The 17,285-nt window shown below is 44.5% G+C and overlaps 2 protein-coding genes and 1 pseudogene across 4 annotated transcripts; all 3 read right to left on the bottom strand.

Annotated features, from left to right (window-relative positions):
- Positions 1-473: 473 nt before the first annotated feature.
- LOC147978065 (uncharacterized) lies at positions 474-2,022 on the bottom strand. The gene is made up of 2 exons (XM_087514630.1): positions 2,005-2,022; positions 474-1,379 (listed from the first exon to the last, which is right to left on the bottom strand). Exons 1-2 carry the CDS (start codon positions 2,020-2,022, stop codon positions 474-476), a joined length of 924 nt encoding a protein of 307 aa, XP_087370756.1.
- Positions 2,023-8,804: 6,782 nt separating this feature from the next.
- Positions 8,805-16,283, bottom strand: LOC147978063 (LEAF RUST 10 DISEASE-RESISTANCE LOCUS RECEPTOR-LIKE PROTEIN KINASE-like 2.1). 3 transcript variants are annotated; one of them, XM_087546114.1, is made up of 4 exons: positions 15,444-16,282; positions 11,299-11,334; positions 9,975-10,404; positions 8,805-9,881 (listed from the first exon to the last, which is right to left on the bottom strand). In XM_087546114.1, exons 1-4 carry the CDS (start codon positions 16,267-16,269, stop codon positions 9,803-9,805), a joined length of 1,371 nt encoding a protein of 456 aa, XP_087402240.1. In that variant the 5' UTR covers positions 16,270-16,282; the 3' UTR covers positions 8,805-9,802. The 3 variants fall into 3 exon arrangements, with proteins under 3 accessions (XP_087402240.1, XP_087402238.1, XP_087402239.1); XM_087546112.1 differs by having other exon boundaries at positions 8,807-9,881; positions 9,975-11,052; XM_087546113.1 differs by lacking the exon at positions 8,805-9,881 and having other exon boundaries at positions 9,971-11,052; positions 15,444-16,283.
- On the bottom strand, positions 12,681-15,426 carry LOC147978064 (LEAF RUST 10 DISEASE-RESISTANCE LOCUS RECEPTOR-LIKE PROTEIN KINASE-like 1.2; annotated as a pseudogene).
- Positions 16,284-17,285: the final 1,002 nt, after the last annotated feature.

The raw sequence follows: 17,285 nt of genomic DNA, 5'->3' as shown, positions 1-17,285 counted from the left end.
TTTCTTCCACGATCACTGCCAGAAGGTCACAATTGAGCATATTTCTTGTAGTGAATCATTAGGGTCAATACCCACAGCTGTTAGCACATTTCCTTTGTACCTGGTCTTAATGTGACATCCATCTACAAATATGATGGGTCTGCCTCCCAATAGCCATCCTCTCTTGCAAGCATCCAATGACCAGTATAGAGTTGAAAAGTGTTCTCTTGTCTGCTTAGTCTTGTCATCAAAAATTTCCTTTGTGCATAGGTAAAACTTGCTGCCAGGGTTTGTGGTCCTCAACTCCTATCCATAATCCCACAAGTGCTTGAACTAGTCATCATCTTCACCTCTAATCCGCTTCATTGAATCTCTTCTAGCTCTTCCTAATTTGGTCCTAGTTGGTATGAGATTGTACTCTTGCTGAACCTTCTCCTCAAATTTCTTCAAAGGCATCTTCTCATTGTCCCTGAACTCATCTATGAATTTTTTGGTTAAAAAGGGGCAGTTAGACCTTTAAGGTTCCATGACTTAGGGCAAGTGTGCTCATCACAATACTTCTTTATAATGAAGTTGTTTTTCCTGCTGTCCTTCACTGCTCTCATGTACCATGGGCAAGCATTACTGCATATTGCTTCAACTGTAGTGCTTGTGTTTCTTGTCTTTTTTATAGCAACTCTGTTTCTTATGCTATAAGAAGTTATAGCATGTCTGAGCTCCTGCACACTACCAAACACCATTCCTAACTTAAATACAGGAGCATTCAGATCTGTCTCTGGATTGAAACCTTTGAAATGGTACTTCAACTTGTCCCTCTCTTCTTTGGATAACAAGATGTGAGGGTCATCTAGAGCATCCTCTGCTAGCTCTGTTTCATAGTCACATGTTGTAACTCTTTCTCTGTGATCATCCACTTCTTTGTCTACATGATCTTCAAATAAATCATCATCCCCATCCTCTACATCATAGTCACTGTCAAAAAATTCCTCATCGGTCTCAGAATCTACTGCAGGTTCTACGTCTTCTTCGTCAACATCATCATCAGCACATCCTGAAGATGATCCTTCAGAAAACAATCCCCTTGCCCTCCTCTTACTCCTCTTACTTCTCACAGTTGCAACTTTAGGTGAGGTGGCTTGTTCTTTTCCCTTGTCTTTCCTTGGAGTTATGACCTTTGGAAATTCAGGAACCCCTTGAACTACAACATCATCTCGTACCAAATTGTTCAGTGTATCTGCATGGTCCATGATCAGCAATAAGTTCTTGTGTTGTGTACTAGCTGCTATCATTGCAAGGCTGTCAGCATCACATTTCATTTCTTTCATTCCTTCACTAAGTGTCCTTCCAGGCTGACACCAAAACACTTCATGTTGTCCACTATCTCTGTCATACCCCAGCCGCTATCTTCAATCCACAATATAGACCATGTGTCACTATCACAGCTATCAAACCAATCAACTTGATAGTCCATGTATGTCCTCTTGCTGCCAGCTCCACAAAAAATCCCTTGTGATGAATCTCAACAGTGAACAATCCATCAAAATCACTTACAATGCATAAACATATTCAGATGACAAAGAACAGTCCATTGCAATTATAATTCTGTTCAACAAGGCAATGCAAATATCTAGTTTTCAATTAACAGAGCAGACAACAAGCCATGTAGTATTCAATTAAAGATGCACATGTTATTCACAGTTAACCTGCTCAAATATTCAGTTAAAACAGTGTCGAAAAATTCAGTTATAGTAGTGTCGAAAAATTCAGTTAGGCCATATACAATGTAGGATGCTTATGGCCGGTGCTTAAAGAGAGAGACTCATGTTGCGGCACAGAATTTATTTTGCCTTGCAATGCTGGGTGCTTCATACGGGTGCTTAAATTAGTATAGAACAAAGCTAGCTGCAGCTCACGGAAGATCAAGCACCGGCTAGCACTGGGTGCCAGAGTTTGCTTCCGTCCCTGTTTGCAAGCACCGGTGCTAAGCGATCTCATCCAAAAAACCGGGTTTTTTTATTGAGGCACCTGCCTAAGCACCTCCATGTGTCGACAAATTCAGTTAAGTACAGATTGGCAAATACAATGTGTCGGAAAATTCAGTTATAGCAGTGTCGAAAAATTCAGTTAACATGTGTCGACAGATTCAGTTAACAAGTGTTGACAAATTCAGTTAAGTACAGATTGACAAATACAATGTAGGGTTGTGCGCACATACACTGACTTGACTAAAGCACTCAGATTTTAACTGATATCTGATTTGTTCATGCAAAAAAGAAGGGGCCTCTAAACCCGTGCTAAACCATAGAGACAAACGACAGTACGGATGAATGCGAGGGGGGATTTTAACGTCACGCCATCTAAAAAGCATCCGCGGACGAAATCAACACAAAACTCAACATTCCTCGCCGGCGAACCAACCCATTGAAACCCTAAAAAAACAGGGGCTATAGAGGGGGAAAGTTGGGGCTGTGCTCACTGTATACAGGGGCTGCCTCGCCGGGAGCTCGCCGGCGGGGTTCCATCATCGTCGACGCCGCCGATCAACGCGTCCTACAGATCACCACCATCGTCGCCTTCAAACGATCGACAGGAGGAAAGCTCGAGGCGAGGGAGTCGAACAGGCAAGTCAATAATGCAGACAGGAAAGGCCACCTGTGTACAGCCAACTCGGGGGCTTATTTGTCAAAAACGTGAACTCTGAGGGGGTTTCTGAGATAACTCATGCCAAACGCACCAGCCCACGGCCTCTGGTCACTGCCAATGGGACCCGCGCCACGCTGTCTTGCTTAGTCAGCGCTTGATTCGTATGAAATTGAGAAAAGCACCGTATGCGAACGATTGAGCCAAGTTTTTTCACCATTTTGACGTATCTCACAACTTCTAGCACCAAAGTGAACATTCAGGACAAGTTGTGACACCAACAATGTAATTGACTCTAAATTTTTCAACAAGACTTATCCACTTCTCTATGAAATATGGAATCACACCATCGATGTCCATACTGCATGTTAATTTTTTCCTATTAATACATATGATTACGCAATAGCATCGACAGAAATTGTTTGAGGTGGGAAACGTGACCTTAATCCGGGCGACAGCCGCCGAACAGCGTCGGCGATCTGCGCCTGCGGGCGTGGGGCAGTCTGTGCCAACGAGCGCCGTTGACTGTGGACGGCGATGGACGGCGCTGCACGTGCGGCGAGATCGTTGCGCGCCTGAGGGCGATCGTGATAGGGCGATCGCGGTAGGGCGACTGGGGGCACGGGGCGGCGTACGAGGGGCGAATGGTGTGGATAGGGTTCCGCCATGCGTGGCGATATACGGCGATGGAAAAGGAAAAAAAATATTCATTCGCCGTCTGGGCCCAGGCCCGATACCGCCGAACCTATAGCGCCGAACCTATAGCGACGGCGGCCACCGCCAAACATGCTAATGTTTAGTCCCACATTGCTTCTCGTCGTGCTAATTCACCTGTTTAAATACCGTAGTCTGCTTGCAATGTCAAGTTCTCTAGTGTGGCGGTATCACTTAAGGAAGTTAACGTAAATTATGCTCTGGCACTCCATAATCATGTAGTGTCACAGCAATAATTCACTTTAATCTTCTTAAGTGAGTCCGTCCGCAATATGGAACTTTTTATATTTTTGTTTTTTGTATTATTTTTCCATGAAACGCCGCCATGTTTTTTTTGACACGCCTGCAAAATTTGGGTGTGTTTCGACATTCGATGCATTTACTACGATTTCCTCCGTGAAAATATCCAGAAAACGTCTCCCGACGTGACGCAACTTCCATTCGTACTCCGATTCCGTCGTAATCTGACGTGCGAGATTGTGGGGGTCACTCACACGCGCATGCAAAAGTTGGGTGTGTTTCGTCCATGTTGACATGGACTCAGAGTACAAACCTGAGGTGTCGGTCTGGGGTGTGACATGCATTCAGTATGTGTTCCCTTTCGCAAAGCCATGAAATGTCGGGATTTTTTTTTCACACGCTACAGTGTGGCACACAAGCACACCTGCAAAATTCGGGTGTGTTTCGATACTCGATGCATTTACTACGATTTTCTCTGTGAAAATACCCAAAAAACGTCTCCCGACGTCACGCAACCTCCGTTCGTACTCCGGTTCCGTCGTAATCTGACGTGCGAGACCGTGGGGGTCACTCACACGCGCATGCAAAAGTTGGGTGTGTTTCGTCCATGTTGGCATGTACTCACAGTACAAACCTGAGGTGTCGGTCTGGGGTGTGACATGCATTCAATATGTGTTCCCTTTCGCAAAGCCATGAAACGTCGGCATTTTTTTCACACGCTACAGTGTGGCACACAAGCACGCCTGCAAAATTTGGGTGTGTTTCGACACTCGATGCATTTACTATGATTTTCTCCGTGAAAATACCCAGAAAACGTCTCCCGACATGACGCGACTTCTGTTCGTACTCCGATTCCGTCATAATCTGACATGCGAGACCGTGGGGGTCACTCACACGCGCAAGCAAAAGTTGGCTGCGTTTCGTCCATGTTGACATGTACTCACAGTACAATCCTGAGGTGTCGGTCTGGGGTGTGACATGCATTCAGTATGTGTTCCCTTTCGCAAAGCCATGAAACGTCGGAAATTTTTTTCACACGCTACAGTGTGGCACACAAGCACGCCTGCAAAATTTGGGTGTGTTTCGACACTCGATGCATTTACTACGATTTTCTCCGTGAAAATACCCAGAAAACGTCTCCCCACGTGACACGACTTCTGTTCTTACTCTGATTCCGTCGTAATCTGACATGCGAGATCGTGGGGGTCACTCACACGCGCATGCAAAAGTTGGGTGCGTTTCGTCCATATTGATGTGGCAAAGAATTTAAAAAAAGAGGGATTAAAATTACATAAATAGATACCGTATCATGTTAAATGCTATGGTACTTTGTGTCATGCATTGTAATAAATATAATAGTACTCTATGTTACTATACACTATGAAGGTAGTATTATACACTAGTATCATGTGCATGATAATAGTATATGATACTCTCCACTATGAGTAGCCTTAGGGCGGCGAATGCAGGACCGGGGACCCCGAAGTAATGCTCAGCTCGGCAGCGAAGTAGGGAGAGTAATACGATCTGGCAGATCGGTGCTCTGTGTGCCAGGGTGGGGGAGTAGGGCTGTGGTCGGCTGGTCGCCGACGAGTTTGCGCACCTGAAGGCACAAGAAACTAAATAAGCACGCCACTTCAACTTGCGCGATTAATTTGTCCATTATCACTAGGATTTCTTCTAGTTGTTGTGGACATGCTGATTTGATAGGTTAGGTTCATGGAGAAGGTACTTCAAACTTGATCCTCATGGAGAAGTGTCATAAAAAAACAAGGAATGGCTAGACTGCTAGCGTGTGTGTCTGTCTCGAGCAACAGGAGCAATGTAAAAAAAGTTATTTACTTTTTACTATTCACTAGGATCTTCTTTAAGCAATGCGTCTACTCTAGTATTTCACAAAAGAGGTAATATCATTGGGAGTCATAGAAACTTGCGTTTGATATTCAGTTTGATGCTAAAACTTTGAAAATACGAATTTGTGGTCACATAACTTGACAAGCTGTGCAAATACGGTGCTTTCTCTCGTATCCGGTTGCATAGCATGCATATGTGGCACGCCAGCACGACATAGGCCCATTTGTCAGTGTCTTGAAGAGGATTTTTTGCTGATTACTCCATCGCATTTTATTTATTTACGTATAAAGTCACTTAAATAAAATTAAAAAATCTGAAGAGTCGAACCGAGGATCTACTTCTTAGTGACTCGGATAGACAGCCACCAGCACAATCACGCTGGACGTCTAATTAGCACCACTTATACTTTATTTATTTACGATCAAGACGGACCGTACAAATTAAATTTTTGAAAGCTATAAGAAATAGGGAAGTTTGGGTCGTACCAGTGAGCTCCTGATCAAAACTCGCGTGTATGTTGGCTAACCACCAGACCAGGACTACACCTTATGTTTTAAAGGGATATATATTTATGTTGTCAGTTCTTATGTAATGCCTATCGAAAACTACACTTATGGAAAGATAATACTCCTAGGTATAGTAAGTTTAAAGGCACTATCTGAAAGAGGCTTGTGTGGCTCCAGTTTAACAGCCTGTAACTTTTGCGGTGGTTAACTCTATGCCAATGTATCCTGCAAAAAAAACTCTATGCCAACGTGACTTAGGTGAGCCAAGAAGCTAAAAAAGCTGACAATCTACAATTGAGGATCAGGTGCGCTTAATGAACTTCTGCTGTACTCAGCTTCTTTCTAAATTTGTTACTGAAAAAAATATAGTACAAAAGTCAAAAAAATTAGTTAGCCAAAGAAAATGGGCAAAAACTGATCGAGCAATAAGAGTGTACTATATACTTGTAAACATTCCTAGAAAGTAAAAAACAAATGCTTCATTATTCAAGCACCCATTTTCTTAAAAAACATTTTTCAACAAGCCATCTTTGTCATGAAATTGCGCAAGCATATGGAGGGTCAAATACTGTTCAAACAAAAAAAATTACTGTTCAAACAAAGAAATACATTTCAGTGTTACATTTCTGGAAAAAAATCACAGGGGTAGCAAAATTGACCTTTTTCTATGAAAATATACAAGTACACAGACACCTGGATATTTGTGGATATGTTTTTTTTTCGCCAAAATTGTTTACTAGTACACATGCGGCGAGCGACCAGTAGGAAAAAGGTTCAAACCGCATGGGTCCCATTTTTTTCGTTTTAGAGATTTGAACTTTAATAAGTACGGTCTTCAAAGGATATATAATTTTTAGTTGTGCATGTTAGACGTGAAAATCAGTGGTCTGGTGGCTATCCATGCTAGCCAGTTTGCACTAGATGTTAGACTTCGAACGACGCCGCCCAGCTTTTTCCATTATTTGAGGGATTTTGTACGTGAATAGATAAAATTCATGGGATTTATCTAAAAAGAATGCTTCAGCCACTTACAGGGCCTATGCTGCGCTGGCACGCCACATGGGCAGGTCATATGGCCAGATACGAGAGAAAGCATTGTATTTGCACGTCATGTCAAGTTATGTGACCATAAATCCGTATTTTTAAAGTTTTAGCACCAAACTGAACATCGAATGCAAGTTCTATGACTTCTGGTGATATTACCTCTTCACAAAAATGCTGTTCCACATTGATATATTTGAGAGACCACATAGCTCTTTATATAAACAATCTGAGTCCTTCAGAAATATTCTGCATGGTGGCTTGTTGAGATAGCACATGCAGCACCAATGGTCAAAGGAAGGCCGGGCCATGTGGATGCAACCTACTCAATACGCATGCATGCATGCACCGCTTATGATTTGTCCCATCCACACTGACCCTAGTTCTAGGCCTACACTACAAGCTACATCCTAGTACCAGTCTTGCCTGTCTGTGCAAAATGCCTGCTAAATTAACCTGACACCGTAATTGACATGCTACTGGCTATTCAACAACACGAATCTTGACATGCTACTGGCTACATGCTATGGCACCTTTTCGTATTCGACTGAGTGGTTGCCAAGAGCAGCAAGGTAAGAATTAAGCGTGCTCCCTTCAGCTTCTATGGTTGATTTGACTACTACTTTTGTTTCCAATATTTGGTGGTTGTTACTTCCGCATAGCCGCATGGTGGGGGTGTCAAATCTGTGATCTTGTCTTTTCTAGCCAGACATGTAGTAGTAAACTTAATCCTATACTTCCAATAACCCACTATTTCCTGCACGGATGGTACATGGCAGGCATCTGCCGGAACTAGAGGCGAGCACTTTTCAATCAATTACGAGAGGCATTCGCTTCATTCCTGGTAAGGCAAGAGAAGCCATTGAAAAGCTACTAAACATGGTAAAACTTTTAGGCATTGGGATAGATATTTCCCCCAGTTTTTTGAGATAAACAAGACGCATTCTATCAGAAGCAGTTCCTGCGCATTGTTACCTTGTCGAACGAGTTGTCTTTGTGCCGTTGTCCTGACTTTCACTCGTTGAACCTCGTTGTCAAGGATGAAAATTGGTGTCCCGTCTCTTCTCAGGCTACAAATAAAATTAAAACCACAAGTGTGTTATCTCTTTCAAAGGAGGGCTACAAAGGGTAACCTGGTCGTAGGTGTTTATTTCGAGCATGTTCGGTTATCCAGCAGCTCCATGAAATCCTGCACTCCGGCTACTCCAAGCGAGTTCCCACTCTTCCATCAATGGTGAGATCCAGGAAACTGTTTGGCTTGCTCGCTCCGCTCCGGTTCATGAGATGGGCCGAAAGCCCAATAATTTGGCATGTGGCCCATAATGAGGGGAGGTGGTAGGATTGAAAAGGTGACATGCACGAGAGAAGTGACACGAATGAACCAGTATGCTTCACTTATCGTCGGCAGTATGTCATAAATTTCATGAACTCCTCTGTTTTATGGATCTGCGGAGCAGCTCATTCCTCGCTCTACGATTTCCAACTACAGGTCGCTCCGCTCCACTCTGTTGAGTCCAAGGAGTTGCAGTGTTTCGGTTGGCTCCGCCTGCTCCAGAAGCGGAGTCGTGGAGCGGAGGTACTCCGAACAGGCTCTTCATTTTTTTGACATGATTCTACCATTGTTATCCATCTCAAGTACTCTAGTTGTTCACATGACTTGTTTGATTATCTTGCATTTTTAATGGCATGAATTTGTGCATCCGCGAACCAGAGTTTTGGAGATTTAACCTTTCTTTTTGAAAGGAAAAATGATCAAATTGGAGAGGAAAATGATCTTCAAAATCATATAGAGGAAAAGGCAAAATCGGGCTGCCAAAACAAACTGGGCCACGCGGTTGCTTCCTGGGCCATACGCGCCATGTCGCGCTATCGGAAATCACTTCCCGTTTCCTTCGATGAGTTTGTTCGGGCTTGCAGGAACCTATACCCTATGCCCAAAATCTCCGACGTCAATCGGTGTTGCGCCGCCGTTGGCCGGCCGGTATGCGCCACTATTCCCCGCGCCACCCCCTTGTCAGCGCATCTGCGGCGTGTGGTGCCGTCGTGTCCCGCGCAGAGAAGAGCAAGGCGGCTTGCCGCGGCGTCTTCTGACACGTGGATCACCGACAAACTGCTGGCCTGGTCCACCCCCACGGACCCGCTCGGCGTTGGCGGCGGCTATGGCGGCGACTGAGGGGCCGTGGAAGCGATGTTGTTTGAGAAGCGGCGCAAACCCTCGGCTCGCCAGCGAAGGGAGAGTAATACGCACGGGGAATTGGGCTGTGGTCGCCGGCGAGGTTGTGGCGTTGTGCGCGCGTCAAGGAATAGCACGGCGCTGCTTGATTGAGTCGATACAATCTACGGAGATGACCAAGTAAGTATGCGCCTTCCGCTTCCACTTCCACGATTATTCTGCTTGCGACGAATTGGCATATAACATCACAATGTTTAGACTGATATATGAATCCGGATTCTGAAATTTTAGGGGCTGTAGTTAGAGCCTAATCGTGTGTATTCAGTTTTTGGGGGAAATTTACAGTTCAGAAGTCCTCGGTAGCCGTCTTCCTCGATGCCTTTTAGCAGTTGGAACACAAAACTTGTCAGAATACATTTCATTCCTTCTGTTCTCTGTAACTTAGGACGCTGTCATGAGGGTGCTCTTGACTCTTGTCATGCATAAATGTACTATATATGTTGTACTACAATGCCAAATTTTGCTGTGCTTGTTCAATTTCTGAATGTACTCTACGACAGGGCCACCATCTCACAGTGTTGAAATGAATGTAGGTTCTTTGATTCACACGGCCTATCTGTTCAAAGAGTTAGCGATTGTTGTAGGATTTTTGAATTCACAAGGCTGATCTCCTCAGATAGTCAGATCTGGTAGAACTTGAACTCTGTACATCCATATTGTGAGCTGAACTTTCACTGCAATGAGAGATACGCATGTAGGTCAAGTTATTGCATAGTCATAATTGCACAGAAAAACAAAGGGACAAATATATGGGAGAAATATCTTACAGCAATCCAGAGAAGTTTTGCTTCGGTGGCATGTCCATGTCATCTGAGCTTCTCTCGAACATTTCAAGAACTTTGGTAATGGTAGGGCGATATGCAGGCAATATCTGTACGCACCACAATCCAATTAATGTCATCTTTCTTGCGATTTCCTCCATTTCTGATGTGACTTCACATGCTTGTAATCCATCGTCTTGCGCAAAGTGGTCATAAATCCAGTCTGGAAAATACTTTTCGCTGGATTTTGGAACAGTTGATTTTACATTTCTCCTGCCTCCAACCATTTCCAAAAGCATCATTCCATAACTATAAACATCTGACCTTGTTGAAACCACCCCGAAGGTTCGAGAGTGAACTTCTGGAGCGATGAACCCAATTGTTCCTCTAGCTCCAGTCATTGAAAGATTGCTCTCCTTTGTATGACACAATTTAGCTAGACCAAAATTAGCAATCTTTGGGTTAAAATCTTTGTCTAGAAGGATATTTTGGGGCTTGATATCGAAATGGACAATACGTGTATTACAACTATGGTGCAAGTATTCAAGGCCACGAGCAATCCCCACTGCTATCGCATAGAGCCTCTCCCATCCTAAAATTTCTTTGGGGTTCTCTGAGTAAATGTACTTATCCAAGGAACCATTGGGCATGTACTCATATATAAGAGCTCGTTTTGATCCCTCCAAACAAAATCCAAATAAGCTAACAATATTAACATGAGAGGTCCTGCCAATGCTCATAACCTCATTCACAAACTCATCCCCATTTCCTTTGCAGTCATGCAAGAATTTCACAGCAACCAGACGATCATCGTGTAGTCTTCCTTTGAAAACGACACCATAACCACCTTTTCCAAGCTGATTGTTGCGAGAAGAAGTTATCTTCATTACCTCTGAATACATGTATCTTTTTGGAGCTAGGGATCCATACGATACTATCATGGCCTCGTAATTCTTTTCAGTGTTGCTGCTAGTCTTCTTGCAAAGGAGAAACCATAGTCTTTTCCGCTTTCTACGCCATATGAGTACATAAAGACATGCAAGGAGCAAGGTTGCAGCTACTGATGTCATACCTGAGATGGAAGCTGATCAATGTCACTTCCTTTTGTGAACCAGGACTTACAATACAGTCATTTGATTTCCAAGCACATCAATGGTTTAAATTTATCAAGTGAGAGTTGCTTGTTTCAATTTTTAGTTCTAGAATCAATTCTCAATGGTTACAGAGATGACTATTGTTTTAAGGTACTATTTCAACATAGAAATCACTGTAGCAAACTACTAATATTTAAATCATTGCATATGAGAAAATGGCGAAAGTTTAAGCATACCTATTATTATAATCGTCTTGCTAGGCCCCTTGGTACCTGGAATATAACATATATAACATTTATGAGTAAAAGCAATGTTGTCCAACATTACTACATTGGTTGTTTTTTTCAAAAGTAAGAATGTATATGGATCTTCAGTATTTTGATCATTAAGAACAATAGAACATGTGCTATATATCTGACTTCCTTATAGAGCAGCTATGTCGATCAAATACTGGTTCGAGAAATAAAAAGTTTTAGGCCTGTGTAGTTTAGTAGCCAATATGAGCAATCAAATAAACTTTGATTCATAAGTACGTATTTAAATGCCATTGCATTGGATGGTACATTTCAATCTACATGGAAATTAGCAGCAACATGCGTGCTCTGTCATTTTTTCCTGCAAATATCCTATTTACCAGCAGCATGAACCACCGTTTGGCAAGACTGAAGAGTGTTCGGTTTATACTAGTCAGGCATTTTAGTATCCATAGTGTAGTAATTAGCAGGTACACGCAAGCTTTTTCTTATAATTAAGGAGCTTCTACCCCCAATTTCATCTGCTCAATGAAACTGATAAGACATAGTTTTGTGATCGACCCAAAAGGTTCAATCAGGTATTACAACCTCAACCCAAACCTTTTGCAGATTCCAAGCAACACTGCAACTTACACATATGATCTTAAAATGCTGCTACAAAACACCGCAAAACAACGATCATACCCCCCTAACTATAAAACAGAGTAAACTGGACAGAACACCAGCCATACTAGTAGGAGATACAAGGAAACCATTTCCAGCTAGAAGGTATACACACATGTTGTGTTCATTTTTCTCGTAAACCCCCTCAACTTAGTGCGCCAAAATCGAAGACTATTTAATCTACAGAACAAAAGCGGTGTATCCTTTTCTAGATAAAACTCACCCTCACTATTATATATGTGAACCGCGTCCGCAGATGATGGACAAAGGCACGCTCCGGAGCAGTGGCACCTGAAGATATCGTAGGCGATTTTGATCTGGCAAAATTCTCTATGCCCACCTTGCAGCCTCTGGGGCATGCACTCAAGAAGAAACCTAACTTCATCAGCCGCCCCCTCGTACCCCAACACTGGCATCATCAATGATGTACAGTTCCCTGCACCGGCCTTCAAATGTCATCAGGCTTTGTATGCCCCAGCAAGCCATGCAAATTACCTATTGAGTAACAGGTGTTGGATCCAATAGCGTGGTTCATGGGTGCCCATGTAAGCGGAGGCGGCCTCACATGCAGGGCGCAGCTGTAGAGGAAGAAGAGCTCCTGGTTGATTGCCCTAATGCGGAGGCCAAGATTAGGGGAGGTGTCCACGTGGGGCTCGATGTCACACACTCTGTTGGAGCTAGAGGTTAGTGACACGGATGGAGTTTTCTGGGTAGGAGATGATGAGGATCTCGTCCAGAGGGAGGCCTTGTCGGTGCTGTCGTGCATGAACTGGAAGCTACGGTAGCCACACTCGGGAAGGCACGTGCTACAGAGCCAGAAAGAATAAATGATATGGATGTCCCCGCGCGCATGTTGTTGCCTGATTCAGAGGATTTTGGAGGGGAGGGAAATTGTAAGCATATTGAACAATGAACTAGACTAACTTCCCTAGTGGACAGGTAACATGCGTGGAAGATGGCTCCACATCTAATCGTGGTGAGCTCGGTACGACTAAAACCAGACAATTCGTGGACAGGAAGGAGGAACAAGAGAGATTTTGGTTAGAAATGTAAACTGCCAATATTTTGATTCCCTGTTTGTGTACTCTTGGACGTAGCTGTATTTCCGTTATTTCTATAATGGAAGGGGATTAGCCCGGTTCAGAAAAAAGATAATCACTTGCGAAAGGAGAAGAAAAACGCAAATGTGCGGAAGAATGATATTTTGTCAATCTTACCAATATTTTGACAAAGACAAAAGTGTGTGTTAATTGATTGGATTTAAAATTCTAAATATAGAAACATTTTGCTCCTTGCTGAAATGACTGAAATTTCGTAAATTCTGTGATTACTTACGGAATTTTTTGTCAGACCATGTCAAAATTGGATAGAATATTATATTAAATTGCAGACAAATAATCATTATTCTAGTCTTTGTTCTTGAGGACTAGTAATTATCCAACGAAACCTTGCTGACTAAACTGGTTAAGTGACTGAATCATATAAAACTTATGAATAATACACATGTAATACCAAATTTTGGAAGTCTTTAGACGTAAAAAAATTCAACATCCTTTAAACCTGGGATTGAACTGTCCTCGGATTGAATTTTACAATAGTCTTAAGTTCTAAACACAAATATTTTGGCTGAAATATAAAACCCTGCTCATTAATATCCATGCCTCATGGACTAAAGTGGTTAAGTGACCGGGTCACACGAAACTCACTAGTAAGTCTACAGCTTTGCTACAGTTACGGACGATTGGTAAGTCTATGTAGCAGTACTAAATTAGATTGTATTTTTTAATAGTGGGTTTGAACTACCTGACATGGCTGTTGTAAATGAGTCAAAACTCGTTTGAGATAGTACTGGGGGGTAATAAATTGATTATCGCAGATGATGAGGTTGGACACGCCCTCGGAGCAGTGGCACTCGAAGATATCGTAGGTGGTGTTGATCAGGCAAAGTCCACTGCTGTCCACACAAGCCATCCAGTCGCCGGCCATGTAATTAAGAAGAAATGTGCCCTTGATCAGCCGCCGATAGTCCGCCCCGGCCGCCTGGGTACCCCACCACCAGCATAATGGACACCGTGCAGTTTCCCAGCACCGGTGCCCATTTGTCGTCGGGCTTGTACCCGTCGGCGAGCAATGTGAAACAGTTGTTTCGCGACCTATCGGTGCAGTTCAAAGGCGCCCATGTAGGCGGAGGCGGCTGTATGTGCAAGGTGGTGCAGTTGGAGAGGAAGAAGAGCTGCTGGTTGGCGGCGTTGACGCTGAAGGGGACGAGGCCGAGGTCGGACGAGGCGTTTACTATGAGCTCAATATCACAGGTGCGGTTGACGAGATCGAGGTTGGTGACCTGGAAGGTGCTGTCTGGGTAGGAGATCTCCAGAATCTGGTACGTCCAGAGTTCTTGAAGGAGGTCTTGCCGGTGCCGTCGCAGGTGACTTGGAAGGCCCGGCAGCCGCACTCAGGCAGTTGCGTGCCACTGAGCCAGAAGGGATACTCAATGCAAAGGCCACCGCAGGCCACCGGCTTGCAGGACGTTGAGAACAACGAGGGTGATGCCTGAGAGGATGGTGAGCAGAACCGTGGCTGAGCAGAACATGGCAGCTACAGAGACGTGAAACGGGTCCATCTGCTTGCTTGTGCAAACTGCTCGTAGATGGGTCAGATATTGGAAGCCTTGTTTCACTCATAACCAGAGTTTTAAATAGCCAGCTATAGCCCAGCTATAGCGGGGTTATAAGTTTGAGCAGGTGCCGCTATGTGGCATAGCCCACTAAAGTTACGAAATAGCCGGCTATAGCAGGCTATAGCCTCGCCATAGCTCATTTGAAGGCCCTGCTATTTAAAACACTAGTCATAACCTATGTTATTATTAGTCGTCTCACGAGGCCTAACAGTTGCTGCGCCAGTCCACGGTCAAAGTATCATTGTCTTTTACTTTCTAATGACTTTAAAATCTTGATTAGTCAAATATTTTGTGTGGAGTGCACAGATCAGAAGGATCGTGCCATTTTGCCACTAGCAATGAAGACGGTGACAGCTATGTCATCTGTCAGTTCCCTTCTTTTCGGGAATCAGTATCTCACTAATCATTTAAATGTTTTTCATTTCAAATAAAGATTTGAAGTACGCTCCAGCTTGTCTGAAACTAGGGACGCGAGGGCAGCGTCAGGCGATTTCAATCATTTTAAGTTAGCAAAATTCTTGTGTAAATCATTGGGTGATTAACTGATTATTCAGCAGCAGATAGTGTTTTCAAAAGAGCAAATCGTCCAGCGGAACGAAAATGAGGAAGGACACGATGTGACTGCTGCCCGTGGACTAAAGCTTGACCAACTGTGCTACCCCACTCCACGCTCCACAGAACCAGTACGACTGATAATTGAAGACCACTATGGCATTTTCGCAAGTTTATTTCCATGTTCTGGAATTTAGATTGTAGAATGATGGTGCAAATTAATTTGGAGGCTTACCGGCGCATGTCGGGCCATGCAGCTTCCCGTCAGGGCAGAGGCAGACGAACGCCCCGATCGTGTTCCTGTACCGGCACTGGCCCCCGCTCGCGACGCAGGCGGGGCAGTCACCGATGCCGCCGGTGCCCGCCCAGTCCAGCAGGAACCCGGCCTTGAGGAGATTGCTGTAGTTGGCCGCCGTCAACACCGCCGCCTCTGTCCCAAGCACCGGGAGGTACGTGTACGTGCAGTTGCCAGTGGGGATCGACGGCGGCTTGTCCCGGTCGTACCTCCCGCCAAGGTAGGCGAAGATGGTTTCACCGCAGTTAGCGGTGGCGTTCGCGTACTCTCGCCTGCCCGGCTCCGTCCCGTTGCAGTCGAAGAGAAGGCACAGGGCCATGTTGCTTGGGCTGATGTTGAACGGGCTGAGGGCTAGGCTGGACGACATGTTGAAGTCGGCGCGGCACACACTGTCCTCGCGCCCGGCGAATCTGCTGTGGGAGGCGACGTAGGAGCTGGCGACATAGTCGATGCTGAGGACCTGGATGGCGGAGCCACGCATGGAAGCGGAGGTGTTGCTGCCGCTGCACCAGAGCTCGAAGGCCGGGTGGCCGCAGGAGGGCTCCAATGGAGAGCGGCTCGGCGCGCCAAGCCAGAAAGGGTACTTGATGGTGAAGTTGCCACACGCCACCGGCTCACACTCGGCATGTGCCCGTTGATGGAAGAGGAACAGTGACATCAAGATGAAGAGCAGTGAGGTTGGATACATGCCAGCAGTTTGATTGAGGAGACTGACTTTGGTAATGGGGAAGGATGGCTCTAGCTCAAGAGATTGAAGGACAAACATAACGGAGAAGATAATATGAATGGTGTTAGCCAACGACTTCTTTTGAGGAGATTCGCCAACGACTTTGACTGGTTCTGTGGGCACATTTACTTTTCTATTCCCACTAGCTAGAGAAGAGCCAAGATCCAAATGTCTTGATCCATAGTATTTAGTAGGTGCACTGCTTGATCGCGAACGTGTTTTGAGGTTAATCTATTTTTATGTTTAGATTAAGGAGCTATTGCCGTAGAAGATGCCGATCTGGGCACATTGACTGGAAGCATGGTGCGTTCTCACTGTCGGTAGAGTCCCATCCATTTTTTGAAGCAAGTGGAACATTGCAAGTCTTGGGTCAATTAGGTGTACTTCGTTCCAACTAGCAGTGTGTAGTCTAATCTTGTGAATTTGGATGTAGGAAATTCGGAACAGCACCGACGGCAAGCTGGTTGGGCACATCGGAACGGTAGGAGATCTGGTGTCTGGTGATGAATTGTGCGGACGATGTGAGCAAAGACAAATACTCCCTCCGATTCTAAATATAAGTTTTAGATATTTCAATATGGATTACACAGGGATGTATATGGACGTAGTTTAGATTGCAGATTCACTAATTTTGAAATCTCTAAAAAGACTTATATTTAGGAAAGAGCGCTGCCATGGTACGTTCCTGTTCTGTATTTCTCTCTCAGCATCCCATGATAACTTTATAAATTGTTTGTATTGCAAACCATGAGTTTCAGTAATTACTCGTGGTTGAGCTACGAGTAATAAGTGAGTGACATGATTGGTTGCTTGGTTCCACAAGGGAAATCCAAACAAAGGCACTGCACGTTCGAGCTTAGCTATGAACTTGTTAAAAGATTATTTGACGGGTGAGCTTTCCAGCAAGGGCAGGAGGCTCATCCCATGTCAAGAGGAAGCCATCGTTAATGAGCCGCTCATAGTCGTTTGCATTCACCTCGCCCGACGAAGAACCCAACACCGGGATGACAGTAGCATCGCAGCCCTCCAAGGCATAGTCACTGTAGTCACTCATC

This window comes from Triticum urartu, chromosome 3A (assembly GCF_056163025.1).
Source record: "Triticum urartu cultivar PI428250 chromosome 3A, HENAU_Tu73, whole genome shotgun sequence".
NCBI classification, from domain to species: Eukaryota; Viridiplantae; Streptophyta; class Magnoliopsida; order Poales; family Poaceae; genus Triticum; species Triticum urartu.
The sequence above is the reverse complement of the archived record's forward strand: the minus strand, read 5'-3'. Positions and strand labels throughout refer to the sequence as shown.

Bases quoted from the DNA above. Each gene is read 5' to 3' on its own strand.
- LOC147978063 (XM_087546112.1), bottom strand. From the start codon at position 16,269: ATGTTTGTCCTTCAATCTCTTGAGCTAGAGCCATCCTTCCCCATTACC. The intron at 11,335-15,443 runs GTAAGCCTCCAA...GTTATATTCCAG, and splicing joins GCATGGCCCGACATGCGCCG to GTACCAAGGGGCCTAGCAAG. The intron at 9,882-9,974 runs GTAAGATATTTC...CTCTCATTGCAG, and splicing joins CAAAACTTCTCTGGATTGCT to TGAAAGTTCAGCTCACAATA.